The sequence below is a fragment of the Ambystoma mexicanum genome, chromosome 6q (genome assembly GCF_040938575.1).
Source record: "Ambystoma mexicanum isolate Mex_15411 chromosome 6q, UKY_AmexF1_1, whole genome shotgun sequence".
NCBI lineage: Eukaryota > Metazoa > Chordata > Amphibia > Caudata > Ambystomatidae > Ambystoma > Ambystoma mexicanum.
This window is the reverse complement of record NC_090937.1, coordinates 1,157,298,432-1,157,314,402: the sequence shown is the minus strand read 5'-3', so window position 1 is coordinate 1,157,314,402 and position 15,971 is coordinate 1,157,298,432. Positions and strand designations below refer to the sequence as shown.

General features: G+C 48.0%; 1 protein-coding gene across 1 annotated transcript in view; it reads left to right on the top strand.

Moving 5' to 3' along the window:
- The window catches only part of LIMCH1 (LIM and calponin homology domains 1), a 1,245,196-nt gene that overhangs the window by 624,815 nt on the left and 604,410 nt on the right, over window positions 1-15,971 (top strand). Inside the window, exon 4 of the mRNA XM_069631748.1 lies at window positions 3,922-4,028. Within this exon, the coding sequence (XP_069487849.1) occupies window positions 3,922-4,028 (107 nt within the window). The remainder of the gene's footprint in view (window positions 1-3,921; window positions 4,029-15,971) is intronic.

Below are 15,971 nucleotides of genomic sequence, written 5' to 3'. Positions count from 1 at the left end.
TATTTGCGATTATTTCACATTTTAACTTTCAAAGTGTTATTTCACTGCTGTTGCAAAAACAAATTTACATGTGTTTATTTTACATGGGGATTTCACCAGATGCAGTTTCTCTAACACACATTTTCAGAACAGCCTGGACAGATCAGATCAGTTTCATGGCAGGGAAAGGTGCTACAAATAGTTTTCTCTTGTAATTGACGCATAGCCAGGGAGAAAAGCTTTATTTTTGAAGTCCTCTGCACAGGTTAATTTGTTGCAAAAGTAAACGCGGGTCCTCCGGCCTGAAACAAATTTCTCTGCTGTTCATGGATTTTGCTCGACACACAATGCCTTTCAGGGAGGAATGGCCATCATTAAATGGGGTTCATTTCTGAAGATAGATGGGCATGGCTGTGTTTTACTGGAACCAACCTGTTTAATGTTGAAGGATGAAAAATGGCACCAATGCAAAGCCATTTTAAATGCTGAACATTTCCTTTTGCCATTGGAAGTTTTAAGCTGGCAGCATAGCACTGCTGCACTAGGCTGCTTTTGAATAATTCTTTTTGGTGCACATGACCACAATAACTGCAGCAATTCTCCGGGTGTTCTATGTTTCATCTCGCCCCATATTTGCTCAACAGAGCCAGTGCAGCCATTCTTTTTGGTAATTCTAAAAACGCAGTTTTGATGCAAGGGAATAAGTGCTCAGCAGAGCCAGCTGAAAATGCAGTTTGGTGATGTAGGGGAAGTTCTGCTGGGCTGGTAAATGTACCCCACAGATTGTAGAAAACCATCTCCATTCCATGTAGGTAAAACACCATCCCTTATCCCACGTAGGTAGAAAACTATCCCTCGTCCCTCATAGGTATTAAACCATCTCTTCTCATACGTAGGCAGAAAACCTTGCCTCATTCCACGTAGGTAGAAAAACATCTCCATCCCACGTAGGTAGAAAAACATCTCCATCCCACGTAGGTATTAAATCATATCTTATCCCAGATAGGCAGTAAACTATGCCTCATCCCAAGTAGGTAGAAAAACATCTCCATCCCACGTAGGTATTAAATCATCTCTTATCCCACGTAGGCAGAAAACCATCTACATCCCAAGTAGGTAGAAAACCATCTCTTATATCCCATGTAGGTAGAAAAGCATCTCCATCCCACACCATTTCCATCCAACATAGGTAGAAAATCATTCCTCAACCAAAGTAGTGTGAAGGATTTTAAAGAGGCGACACACTCCAGACCAGGACATGCAGTGCACAGTTAAACCTCATTTAAATTTATGAATTTGGATTCAGCTTTGAGAAGGCAGCCAACCCGTCTCACACCCCCCCTTAACTCCACCCCCCCCCCCCCGTGTCGCAATGGACAATGAACCAGGCTGGTGTGTAATGATAGAATATTTATTTATTTTTAATTATGAACAAAAGAAAACACATTCAAAATAGGGCAGCAATATGACACAATAAAATGATAGGATACACTTAGTACGGTAGAAAACCATCCTTCAGTCCCAAGTAGGTAGAAAACCATCTCTCATCCCACGTAGGTAGAAAACCATCTCTCATCCCACGTAGGTAGAAAACCATCTCTCATCCCACATAGGTAGAAAACCATCTCGCATCCCACATAGGTAGAAAACCATCTCTCATCCCATATAGGTATTAAACCATCTCTTATCCCATGTGGGCAGAAAACCATTTCCATCCAACATAGGCAGAAAACCATCTCCATCCCCGTAGGTAGAAAACCATCTCCATCCCACATAGGTAGAAAACCATCCCTCATGCCACGTATGGTAGAAAACCATCCCTCACCCCAAGTAGGTAGAAAACCATCTCCATTCCACGTAGGTAGAAAACCATCCCTCATCCCACATAGGTAGAAAACCATCCCACGTAGGTAGAAAACCATCCCTCATCCCACATAGGTAGAAAACCATCCCTCATCCCACATAGGTAGAACACCATCCCTCATCCCACCTAGGTATTAAACCATCTCTTATCCCACGTGGGCAGAAAACCATATCCGTCCCACATACGGTGGAAAACCATTATTCCTCATCCCAAGTAGGTAGAAAACCATCCCTCATCCCACGTAGGTAGAAAACCATCTTTCACCCCACGTAGGTAGAAAACCATCCCTCATCCCACATAGGTAGAAAACCATCCCTCATCCCACATAGGTAGAACACCATCCCTCATCCCACCTAGGTATTAAACCATCTCTTATCCCACGTGGGCAGAAAACCATATCCGTCCCACATACGGTGGAAAACCATTCCTCATCCCAAGTAGGTAGAAAACCATCCCTCATCCCACGTAGGTAGAAAACCATCTCTTATCCCACGTGGGCATAAAACCATCCCTCATCCCATGCAGGTAGAAAGCCATCTCCATCCCACGTAGGCAGAAAACCATCCCTCATCCCACTTAGGTAGAAAACCATCTCTCATCCCTTGTAGGTAGAAAGCCATCCCTCATCCCACATACGTATATTAAACCATACCTCATCCCATGTGGATATTAAACCATTCCAGTAGGCAGAAAACCATCCCTCATCCCACCTAGGTAGAAAACCTTCCCTCGTCCCACGTAGGTATTAAACCATGTCTTATCCCACGTGGGCAGAAAAGCATCCCTCATCCCATGCAGGTGGAAAACCATCCCTCATCCCACATAGGTGGAAAACCATCCCTCATCCCACGTAGGTAGAAAATCATCTCCATTCCACGTAGGTAGAAAACATCCCTCTTCCCACGTAGATGGAAAACCATCCCTCATGTCATCCCATGTAGATGGAAAACCATCCCTCATAAACCATCCCTCATCCCATGTAGGGAGAAAACCACCCCTCGCCCCAGGTAGGTATTAAACCATCTATTATCCCACATAGGCAGAAAAACAGCCAACGTCCCACGTAGGCAGAAAACCATCCCTCCTCCCACGTAGGTAGAAAACCATCCCTAATCCCACGTAGATGGAAAACCATCCCTCATCCTATGTAGACAGAAAACCACCCCTCGCCCCAGGTAGGTAGAAAACCATCTCTTATCCCACATAGGCAGAAAAACAGCCCTCGTCCCACGTAGGCAGAAAACCATCCGTCATCCCACGTAGGTAGAAAACCATTCCTCATCCCACGTAGATGGAAAACCATCCCTCATCCTATGTAGGCAAAAAACCATCCCTCGCCCCAGGTAGGTAGAAAACCATCTCTTATCCCACATAGGTATTAAACCATCTCTGCCCGTGGTCTGTACACTGGACGATGTGCAGCGTATTTGTGTTCAGCCCCGTTTCTTTAGAGCCCGGTTTAAGCACCACTGTCCGTATCTTAGTTTGAAGTCTCTGGAGAGAGGTTTTGGTGAAATTGGCGCCTCTATGCCCAGCATCGGGGTTGGGGGCACGGCTTAGGAGCAGGGGCGTTGCTAGGGGGGGGGCTAAGGGGGCTAAAGCCCCTGATCTTTTGGTTGTAGCCCCGGATAGAATCTCAGGAGCTACAGCCAAAAGACTAGCTAGCCCCCAGTCCCAACAGTTCCGACATCAGCGTAGCCCCGGGTCTTTTCCAGACCTAGCAACTCCCCTGCTTAGGAGGTAGGCCGGGCTGTGCATGAATGTGTCTCAGCATAGCAGAAGTTATGAGCAGTGATACTCTACTAAATTGTAAAGTACACGGCTGTCCAGGGCGAAGGAAGCCGGAGGATGCCGTGTGTATGGTAACATTTAGAACGCGGAACTAGTCTTCATGAGTTTTCATTTAAATCTTCAAACGGGTGTGATTTATGACCTAAGCAGGCAACATGTTGCGGGGGCTGGCCGCGGTCCAGGCGCTTGTGCCGCCAGTGAGGGGGAGGGGCGGGCCGCTTGATTGACAGCGCTCGTCTCCGCTGCTGTGCGGCGCGGCCTCACTCTCTTCTCTCGCTTCTTTCCAGGACAACCTCAGCCTGTTCCTGAGAGGCTGCAAGGAGCTGGGGCTGAAGGAGTCGCAGCTCTTCGACCCGAGCGACCTGCAGGACGCGGCACACCGAGCCCCGGCCCGGTAAGTGATAAACTGTGCATTGAGTGGAGGAGGGTGGGGGGGGGAGGGCTGCGTTATGCATAAAGCATGTAGCACGGTGTCCTGCATGCCGCCGAATGCACGGTGACGCGAAGCGCGAATGTCTGTCTCTTTGCCATGATGTGATGCCCACACAGTGACTGCTGCTCGGCGTCGCTGCTTTCCTGTGCATTCACTGCGTGCACAGGCTAGAGGAGAGGGGCACGCACGCACGCACGCACGCACGTCGCACTGTCCGCGTGCAGGGCTGCACGGTTGGAACTGCTTTTCTTTTGAGTGAAAGTTTGACATTGACCTATTCTGTTGAGAGCGGCCAATAAACGGGGTTATTCATAAATTGAGAACGCATTTTTGGAGTAAAGCAAGACGCATTATTCACCGCTTCTGGGCACGAGATGGGTTTCACCTGCAGGTCATGTTTGAAGCGGCACTTTATTCCCTGCCCGACATATTTAAATTGTGCTTAAATAAAGTCCTTTGAAGTGAACCGCTAGCCATATCTTTTTTGCGTGGCGTGTGTATGTGTGTATGTGGCCGGGCGTGGAGGCTACATTGGACAAGCCAGTGGATCATGGAGCACAGGGGGTCAAGTCCTAAAAATGTTTCAAAAAGTCAGGGGCTCATTAACATAGCTGATGGGATGGGACCTGACCGGAATATGCTAATTTAATTCTATTGGCTTTGCATAATCATACAAATTGCACAGCACAAATTGACATTTGCCTTTCATAAAATGAACATACACAAAGAAAAAGGGGAGGATATTTTCTTCTAAAAGGGTTGGAAAATGTTACAAGGTGTGCACGTTTTAAACCCCAAGAATGAATGGCAATGTTTTCCCTGGAGAGTGCCCTCCCGAAATGTAACATTTCACCTTTCGTTGGCTATGTTTCACCAGGTGATAAGCTGTACTGGTCTAGGGCCTGGCCTGGGAACCTTGACATTGCCCGGTTGTTCGAATCCCCGGGTCACGCTTAAAGTGATCTAAAATACCCCGACGGACGGCATCCGCCCTCTGAAAGGTGGATACCCTCGACTGGAGTCCTGCCCCCCATGTGTCGGGCAGCATGTCACAGGCCAGGCGTGCGCGGTGCCAGTCGTAAGTACAATGCGGCACCATATACAGGTGGCGCCGGCGGGCAGCCAAGTATGTGGGTTGATGCCAGGTGCAATGCCCCTGCTCCAGGTGCTCGGTACCCTGATGCAGGGCGGACTGGGAATACACGTGGCCATGGAAATGATCTTCAATGGGGCCCCAAACTACATTTTCAGCAAGCCCAACCCTTTTCCTATGGGAACATTTGGGAATGCCACACACAAGAGGCCCAGCGTGCAGAGGCCTGCGGGGATATCTCCAGAGTCGCCTATAGGCCAGTCCACCCCTGCACTGATGCCCACCACCTGGCAGAGGGGCGTCACGGTATTTTGCTGCAGCAGAGACCTTGCTTAGTCTAGGTGTGCAAGTGTCTAGCCCACCCACTCGTGGAATATACTCCCTGCTTACCGCCCCTGTTATTGCCCGTTTGGATTGGCAGCGCGTGTATTGTCACGCAGTGCAGTATCGCCCTACCTATCCCACAGCATCGGCTGCAGATCCCTCGGAGAACATCTGTAGCGACTAATCCGGACAGCTGCTGCTGGCGTGACTATCGCCTGCATTATATCTGCGCGTTGCGATACTCCACATCAAACACCCGGCGCAGTTATCTGATATCGGAACACAGCCGTGACCAGATCGAGCTCGTTTCATCCTTTGAACGTTTCATCTCCTAGAATATAAATGTACTTGAATTCTCAACATGAGGGATTAAAAAAAAAAATCTTAACAGTTGCTCAAACCTGTAGCGTGTCTGCTCTGCAGCGATCTACCCATGCGGATACGAGCATGCATGTTCTATGACGGGAATGACCCGGCTGGGCAGTGGCATGACACCAGGATCTCCTGGAAGGCTTGCGTGCAGTACGAGCAGGGCAGCTTCTGGGCACTATTGTGCTCAGGGCAAAGGGCTAACGCGCGCACCCTCTTCTCCAACTTGTGCACAGCTCCCTCAAATGCTGAAAACGTGCCCCCCTCACCCTCCGCCCCCACAGCATACCCAACACCGGGGCGCCACTGTTGCCTCAGACGTATCGTCGCAGCAGGTACAGCTTCCGCGGCTATGGGCCAGTTGACCTGGGGTTGGCCAAAGCAACCTCATGCTGGCTCACCCCACCCCCCCATCCGGTGAAGGGCCTTGCTCCACCTGTACGCCCCAAACGCTGCGGTATATTGTTCACATCACCTGTGCATATCTTTTGGAGCCGCCCTAGCGGATGAAGCCAGGTTTAGCGTAGAGAGCCCGTTGAAATCTATGGACGGTATTTGGCTAGCTGTGTCTATGAACTGGCTCCATGGTGGGTGACACAGGCCTTAGCCGTGTGAGGCGGGAGGCTGCCTCGCCATTCTGTTAGGAAAGGGGGGTGCCTGGCATGTGAAGATGCCGCGAGGGAGACATGGCACACATCAGCCTGCGGTGCACATCGCGCAAATGATCACCATCATGTAGAAAAAGAGTGCAGACCATGACATTGTGTATGAGCACATTTTTGGGGGGCGGGTGTAGTATGGTGCATTGTGGGGTGGACCATGGCCTGACATTTTCCAGGTATTGGCCAGCCACATGGCGATTGCAATAGGTTTTCAGGAGCTGTTGGGACCCGACCGAAATACCAACACCAGTAATTGTCAGGTAGTTCTGGCACTTAGCCGTGCCACCGTCACCAAGTAAGTAACTACAACTTGTCCAGGCAGAGAATCCGCTTGGCATCATGTAGGAGGCACCGAAGATCCAGGGAGAGATGAGAGCACTCCTTCCTTCATCCTGTTCCCCTTTTCTGTGTGTGCAGCACAACCTTTCCTGATCTCCTTCCACTGCATGTTCCTACTTTCGGGTGACATTCTCTCCCACTTACATCATTTCTTTTTTAAATTCCAGTCTGTATCCCTTTTCTTTTTTTGTGCAATCCCATGCTTTTTTCGATCTTTTATCCCCTTTCCTTTACAGTTTTTTTCTCATTTGACAATTGATTTTCTCTCTTCCTCGTTAATTGCCTTTTGTTTTCCATGCAATGTTCACTTTCTTCCTTTGCCCCTCTTTTCTTTAATTCTGGCATTCTTGTAAATTTTGTTTCCGCGTTTCTCCTTTCATTCCTGTGTTCATGTTCGTTGCCCTTTTCCACCCATTAACCCCATCCTTGACCTTTCTCCCTCTCATTTTCTCAGTAAGCCCGACCAGCACCCCAGGTCTCCCCCCTGCCCCCCGGCCCCTCACGCACTCTGCCTTTCTCTTTAGTATTACTTGGCTTAGGTTTTTATTGTCAGGCGTTTCAGCACCCACTCAACCCTGCCAATGCCCTCCCTGTGGGGGGGCTAATGTTCCCAAAGTGTCTAAGGCTGGCAGTTACGACCATTTTGGATGTTGGAGGTGCTAAGCAGTGCTTTAAGTGGGCTGGGGCCAGCTTCGGCCATGCCCCAGCAGTCTCCTAAAAGTGGGATTGAGCCAGGTCCCACAACGTTGGCGGGACACATTATCCCCCCACCCCGTGGCCAGAACCGTGACGGGACATGTGCCCGCCATTAAGTCAGACAAGCTGTGAGAAGTGCCAGCCAGCCACATCGCCTGGCTGGCACTTCTGTCAGTCACTGTACATTCCTTTTGTGACCCCTCAAGCGAGGCGTCACCAGAGGAAGTTACTGTCACTTTGTTACCCACCTCCTCCGCAGGTCACTGAGGCGTCTCAGCAAACCTGGGGACTGCTCGACATATTTCAAGGTTTATAAAAGATGGCTTGAAAAGTACACAATTAAAGCCATCTTTTATAAAGCTTTGCCGGCGGACAAAGACTCCTTGGACTTTGTCCGTTGGCAAAGCTTTATAAAAGATGCATTGAATTGTGTACTTTTCAAGCCATCTTTTATAGAAATGTTTATAAAAGATGGCTTGAAAAGTATGCAAACTATAAGGTATGCACACAAAACATAGAATGTTATATTATTGCTTGTGTCGGTAAAATCGTATGCATGCATGGGATTTATAAAGCGCAAAGCTTGCTGGAAAGCATTAGAACGTTATATAGTGGGCATTGACATATAGGGTCACAAGTAAGGGTGCTTCAGTAGCAGAGTAGTTGGGATGGATAAGGGGAGAGTGGGAGCTCCAGAGGCTAGAAGTGGTGTTGAGTGGAGGGATCAGGAATCGGCGAGATTTTCTTTGTAGAGTAATATCTTCAGGCCCCTCCTGAATTGTGAGATGTGTGACGGTTCGCAAGGTGTCCTCATTTCTCCCCAAGGTTGAGCCCTTTTCCGTGAGGCTAGGGAGGTGTGGCCACTACCCAATTGTCCTCCTAGGGGTGGTTTAATGCGGGAGGACCACATGGGGAGGGACTCTTCCCCCCCCGCCCCCTCTCTGGGGACAAGGACGATCACCTAGGGTACAGCTCATTGATCAATGCCCCTCCCCAACATTCCCTAGCCCCCCTCCATTCAGAGCCATCTCATTGAAAGTGAACATATGTATGTTTGTAACACATGGAATATATCTAAAGCAGAAAGTACTAGGACGAAGAAGAGCACAGAAGACATGAAAATCACTGACTGTGCTTGTACTGATACAAGGTGGTCCTCGGGAGGCATGAGGATCAAGTTGTCGACAGAAACAAAGGACTTTGACAATCCGTTAGGGCGGGATTGGCAACATTCCATAAGAAGGGACAATGGACTAATAAACTTGTCAAGCCCAGCCGGGAGAGGCAACCGGCGTGGAAACCAGTAGAGTTTCAAACGCTGTCGACAGACCGGCATCTCAGAAGAATGGAGGATGCAGGTGAAGCGCTGAGGGAGTTTTCCGTGGGTTCAGCTGGAGCGGACCCGAACGCAAAGTATGAGAGACTAGCCGAGCGGCATAGCAGAGCGAGGAGTGCTGTTAGACAAGTCTAAAGAATTGGAGAGAAAAACCCAGTCCCTTCAAGTCCTGGTGGAATACAAGAGAGGGGACCCTGGGTGGAAGAGAGATGGGCCGGGGACCCTAACACTTGTCTACCTAGCATCCGAGGAGAACTTCTCATCGCAGTGGCAGCAGTAAAACCACTGAGCAACATAGAAGGGTTTGGGACCCCAACACAAATGAACTGGGCATCCAAGGAGAACTTCCTCACCGGAGTGGCTAAGGCAAACCCATTGAACACCAAAGAAGTATTTGGGACTTTACTAACACCAAGACAGAGTGGCAAAGTGCACATCAAGATGAAGGTCACGAGAAAGCACGGTTTAGACACCAGGAGAAGGGAGACATTCTCCTGGAGAGGAGGCTGAGACCATTGGAACATATTCTAGAGACGCCGGGGGAACGCAGTCATTCCCGCAGGCATTCTTGTTGCAAGAGAACACTCTTTCAAACACTGTTGAGTATAGGGAGAAGGGAGACATTGTCCTGGAGAAGGAACGTTCTGTTGGATTATTTTTTAGTTGTAGTGTAAGGGATAGAAGTAGGTTGTGACACAGGACGGTGGAGTTTAATTTTGACTGACATTCTGACGGATCCTTTAGTATTAGTTTGGAGGCTGGGAAACCCTTCTTAGAAGATGGGGATAGTGAGGACCTTTTTCTGCACAAATAAGAGTTTATAAGCACCACTATGCCACCTTTGAGTCAGCTTTCTTCTTCGACACCCTTAGAGATGTTTGCCTTTGTTTGAGAAGAGGCGCCTATGGAAGGGTCTAGGCCTTCTCCATCCGCAACGCCCTTGTTAAGGGTGGCTAAGGTTTGCCTCAGCTGAAGTCGGGCATAGCTGGTTAAGCGCTCTGTCCTGTTAAGTGTCAATGGAAAACTGTTATCATAGCAGCAGGTACTCAAATGTGCAATGCATTATTTTGGGCGTTCAAAAAGTTAATACAACATTTAATGGGCACAAGCCAGTGGCTTGTGGGCTCAAAGCTGTGACCAAACTATGAGCTTTGTTATAACATTGCAGCCCGCAACTGTGATCGACAAATGATTAGAATAGGGCAGAGAATAATTCACTGTTTGAGGGCACCAAACCAACCTTTAGAGTTGTAACCCCAAAGAATAAAAAAGAGTGTACATAGAAGTGCAGGGCTCACGTTTAATGGACAGGGTGCAGTGCCAGTTTTGGCGTTTCAGGCAGATCAGATCACTGCATAAGAGACGGTTTTGGTTAAAGTCACCATATTTAACATAACAGTATTCTGGAGGGTCTGGCTGATCTTTCTGCTCACTACTTGGAGTGCGGTGATCGCGGAGCATTGTTCAGCAGTGAGGCACTGGAAGAACATCATCTCTATATGGTCCTGGCTGGTGCTAGCCTCTCAGCTGAATACTTTGGTGCTCTGTTTAATGCGTGTGTGTGGTTTGGTGGACGTAGTGGTTGCGTTTGGTCTCGTTCATGGCCATGTTTGGGAGACGAGCAACCACCAAGATGTAAATTGGACCCGCTGTTGTGTTTTGCGGGCAGCACTACTGCGGATACCCATGGAATTGGTCTGGTTACTTTTACAATTTGAGTTATTATTGAGGTGTACTTCTAGAATGGGCTGCATTTGGGACGACACTGCTCACTCATGCGTGAAATAGCACTTTCACCTTTTATTCATCCTGTGCTTAGCAAATGGAAGGAGACAGTTGTCCAGCTGCTGAAGATTCCCTTGTTTGTTGATTACGGTGTGCTGTGGCAAAAACACAATGACGCTCCATGGGCACTGACTGGCTTCTGTGCGAGCCATTAGACATGGATGGGATGGAGGGGTGACTATTTGCAGGGACTTTTGCCTCTTAAGAAATTTGAATGGTGGTGATCAGAAGTGAGAAGGGTGCATAATACTGCATGCTTTATGACATGATTACTATGGCTTTAACACCCAAGGGGGGTTTGTTAGGCTCACATTAATCTGCATGATGCCATTGTGACTTTGAATGCAGGGTGGGGAGAATACAACTAAAGCCATACTGAACATACTTCTATGACTATGTATTTAGTGTATAGTTAGTTTATTAGGAAGGCCTGATTATTATGTAATGTGGTTTGCTTCCAAGGCAGTGCTATAAATAAAGTATTATTTAAGCACATAAAATGCAAAGCAAAACTTTAATAAAAATCACGGACAACTAAACCTGGGTGTATGTGTTCATTTGCTTAAATTTCCTACATTTCGGTTTCATCATTTAACCAAAGTGTGTGATCCTGGCCAAATCATTTAATCACACTGGGCCTCGTTATGAGGCTGGCGGCACCGTTCATTCCGTGCCGCCACATTACGAGTTTGCTTGCGGGTGGCGGAATGCACGTCTGGGCCAGACCAGACGTGCATACCGCCACACGCGAGCAGACCAGGATGCTAGCAACTGACCCGTCATTAACGGGTCCGATGTTAGCATCGTCCCCATTCCCATTGAGCCCTATGGGGGCTCGAATGGAAATGGGGATGTAACGGGTCCGGGTCCCGAGAATGGGAATTACCGGGCTCGCAAAAGTCGGAATGGCCCGGTAATTCTGTTTATTTCGGGACCTAGACACGAGTTTGAAGGCAGCCATGCATGGCTACCTCCAAACTCGTAATGAGGCCCACTGTTTTATGCAGCTCTGTATGTGATTCACTTCACAGCTTATGTTAATATATCATGCTGTTATAAAAAACAAGCCTAATGTCTATGGAGTTGCTCCATATATAATAATAGTGCAATTTAGGTATTTTGCGCCACATTTATTTGCAAATTGGCATACTTATGGCAACTTATTCTAAAGTCACTTCCATGGTGCCTCCAAGTAGCGAAGACTGATGGTGCTCCTTGCAATGTCCTTTTCGGTGAAGTCACTTCTGTTGGTGAAATCCACATGCAACCTTGGAGGTTTGCATGTATTTAGCACCATAGACCCTTGACAGAGCTCTAACAGATGAGTTTCCTGCATCTTTAATGGTCCTGCAGTTGTTTACCCTTATGAGTATGTGTTAAAATGCCACCTGCCACTAATGTTACCCAAAATGTTAATTCGGAGGAGGGGGCGAATGAGTCTGTATGGAATCGTGCACAACGCATTTGGGGGGAAAGTAGCAGGACTTTTTTCGTGGCTCCCCCCGCCCCCTCCCCTGTGCCCCTCCCCTCTCTCCCCCTCCCCCTAACACACTTGCAATGCTGGATACTCCCCTGCCTTCTGCGTTGCTTCTAAATGGAAGCCGTGCCTTCCACACCTCTAGCAACCTCCTGACGCTCGTGCGCAACCAGTGTTGGATTATGGTGCTGCGCCCTGAGGTGTTTTGTAGACTTGATAAACTCTCTGTGATTGGGGTGTTGGAAGTATGTATGTATGTATGTATGTATGTATGTATGTGTTCCTCCAGGGACACTGCCTGATCCTCAAGTGCTGACACTACGTTGACTTGGGGGGGCCAACCCACAAGCTGTCTCACTATTGTCTGCTAAGAAGCTGTTGAAGATGTGGTTTTGCGCACATGCCTGTGTATTTACATCGCCCTCATGTTGAAAGAAGCAATTCATTTTTGATGTCGTTTTCTTTTTGTTGGGTTTGAAATAAGCCCTCCGGGTTTACTTGAGATTAGAATCACTACCATTTTGCAGGGACCAAAGGTTTCCATGATGAGGGCTTGTATTTCTGAACCTGCAGTGTAGAAAAGGATCTGACTGATGCTTCTCGTGTGTAGCGTCCATAGCTTCTGGACTTGCCTGTTCCTGGACTCATGGTTTGTTTTTATAGTAGAGTGTCCTAAATATATCCTCACCTCCACGTAGGAGCTGTTAGCCTTGTCAGTGTCTTCATCAAGCTGGGCACTCCTTCCTCTCTGGCCTGTTGACCTCCTTTAGTGTGCTTTTTCAGACACATGGGATTGCAAGTGCTTGGCTGCAGCTGATGTGTGACTGCACTGTAAAGCAGCAGTCTTCAAACTGGGTGGCCCGAAGGGTATCCATGGGAGGGCCCTGCCTCTTTAAAAAGGGATTAAGATGGCTATTTTTGATATAAAAAATAATTAAAGTTACTGCTTCTAATAGAAAATATAAGCAGTAGAAAATATGCTTATATTTTAAAGAGCCTGACCTCCCTTGGACATCCTTTGGGTCCCCTGGGGGGGGGCTATCCCCTGTGTGGGGGGCCCAGAAACAATATCTGTACTCGGGGGGGGCACGGATCGAGGTGAGGGGGCTCCCTTTTTGTCATCTCCCCTCACCCCCCCTCCCCTGTAAGGAGTTCCTGGTCAGGTGGTAACGGGTGCCTGGATTAATTGGCACATAGACAGATCAACTGTTTGCATTGTCCTGAGTTATTGATACATATCCTGATTCATTTCCACACCTCTAGATTGGTTGTTGTGTAGCCAGATTTACTTATTATATGCTGCATACTCTTTGTTATTCTGCATTGTTAAAATTGGGTGCATCATCTGATCAGCTGAGTAGTTCAGTGCTGTCCCAAGCTCCTCATACACTACATTGGCTCTCGAATCCTTGTCCCAGTCGCACTACATTTCCTAGCTTCCCACTGAACCACCTTCATAAAACTAGTTCAGATGTCCTGCCACAAAATGAATGTGCTTGAGATTAGCTTTCCTCTCCATTTTCCTGTGTGTATTGTTACGAATCATGGAAATTCGTCCCTTCTCCCCAAGGGAGAGGCCCCCACCCCTTGTGAGGCTGGGGAGATGAGCATGCTCTGCAACATCCTCCCTAGGGTCGAGTGGGATTTCCCCAGGAGTGACTCCGCCTTTAGGGACAAGGACTCCCATTCCCGTGAGGAACACCCTGAGAAACTATTCAGCAGTACCCCTTCAATTACAAGCAGGAAGGAAATGTATGGAGAGACTGCGGATATGTGTTGACGTCAAGAAACTCTGATTACTACTTTGAAAGCAAAATCAAATTTTACTGAGACGAGGAGGAATATCTGTGGAGGAGTAAAGATTACAGAACAAACCGAGAGAAAGGAATATATAATTACGCCCGCGACGTCCCACGACTATGTAATAAAAGAAAGGGGAGGAGGCTGGAGAAACAGAGAAGAGACTGGATGCGCAGCGTCCTGTGACCGAGAAGAAACATACTGCAGAAATAAACGTTCAACATCACGAAACCAGAGAGAGGAGGGCAGCATAAGCAAAAGCAAGACATCCTTATCCAGAGAGAGAGAGAGAGAGACAGAGAGAGAGAGGGAGTGAGAGAGTGGTGGCGTGACCACCACAGGGCTGTGGTGGCACAGAGGTTCCTTGAACAACGTCGATACCACTCCTCTAACCAGAGAGAGGAGAGAAGCCAAAGTGGACGTGAGGTGCCCCTTTCCTGAGAAAGAGTCAAGTGGTGCTATTACCCTTGAACAATGCTGATATCACTACGCTAAGCCTAAAGCAGAACCTACTGACAGGCGAGAAACCGGAAAACTCGTTTGTGCCACGACACAAAAGAAAAGCAGTAGAAGAAACACGAGAGGCCATTCTGACAAACTGGAGAGAAGGTCCTACCCGAATAATGAACCTCGTGATGACTGGATGTCATGTAACTGGCTTTGTCTGAACTGCAATAAGACTGAACAATTGATCTTTTGTTCAAAGGCAGCACAGGCTAAATTTAAACCTGGCCTACTCCAGCTTTCAAATTGGTGTAAGTCGCATCCCCATCCTCAGCAAGATGAAAACCTTGGGCATCTGTCTGGAGGCCCCCTTAAATTCTGATGCTCATGTCAACCTTTTGACAAAAAATTGTAACCACTCTCTCATCTTGTAAAAAAACATACATCCATTTATCTCCAGGCACAGTGCTGCAACTATTGCTCGAGCCATTGTTCTTACAAGATTGGACTACTGCAACTCCTTATTGATAGGAGCTACATCCAAAAATCTTAGGAAATGTCAAGTGCTGCAAAACAACGCTGTGCGCATTGTCAATAATGTTTCAAGGCTGTAGCACATTTCAACCCATAGAAGGGAGCTACATTGGCTACCCATTCAGGATTGCATTAACTTTAAAGTGGGTTCTATCATTCACAAACGTGTGTATGGAGAAAGCCCCCTCTTACCCGAAGATGCTGGTTCCACAGAATTGCCCGACCAGAGCACTATGATCCTCAAACAAAATGCAGATTGTTTGCCCTAGGTTCAAACAGTAAAAGGGTCTGGGTAGATCTTTCCAGGTTAAAGCGGCTAAATTCTGGAATTCTCTAGCTTCCTCCATGACTCTGTATCTGTCATGCCTGCATCATATGGATTGCTTCATACTCCATCCCGCTCCCGCTTACCGGCGCCTGTGGCCTTCAGAACGGCTAGACCGTTCTACACGTTGTGGAAACTATCTGGAAGGCGCCGTTAAAATCAGCGGTTGCTATCATACTGTTTACCAATTTTCACTTCCTGGTTACTAGCCCAGGTCACATGACCAATGCTTCGTCATCACGTTGGTCAGGCGTTTTGTCAGCTGACTCTATTTAGCTGTGCGAGTTCCGAGCACAGACGCTTCTGATTGCGTTTACGTACTCTAAAGTTCCGGAGACTTCCCCTGCTGTTATGAGCAGACGCTCCTGCTGTTCCTTCGTCATCAGGGTGATTGTTTCCAGCAAATCTTCCATCTCGCCCTGATATTCCGCTCTGTTCCGTACAGAGTTTCTATCGGGTTGCCTGCGCGGCCCAATCTAACTTTTCGCTCCCCGCAGAGCTTCCATTCCTGCCTTGGTTCCACCCACAGACTCTCGTCAACCTTCCGCGCCCGGCGGAGCCTCCAGTCTACCGTTTCATCTACGCGGTTTCTATTAATCCTTCCTCTCCGAGTCTCATGGATTCTCACTGGGCCTCTCCCACGATTTCAACTTCATAGGATTCTTCAGTTTGGATCAAGGACCCAATTGCTCCAAGTGCACTGAACTTTGGACGCTTTCC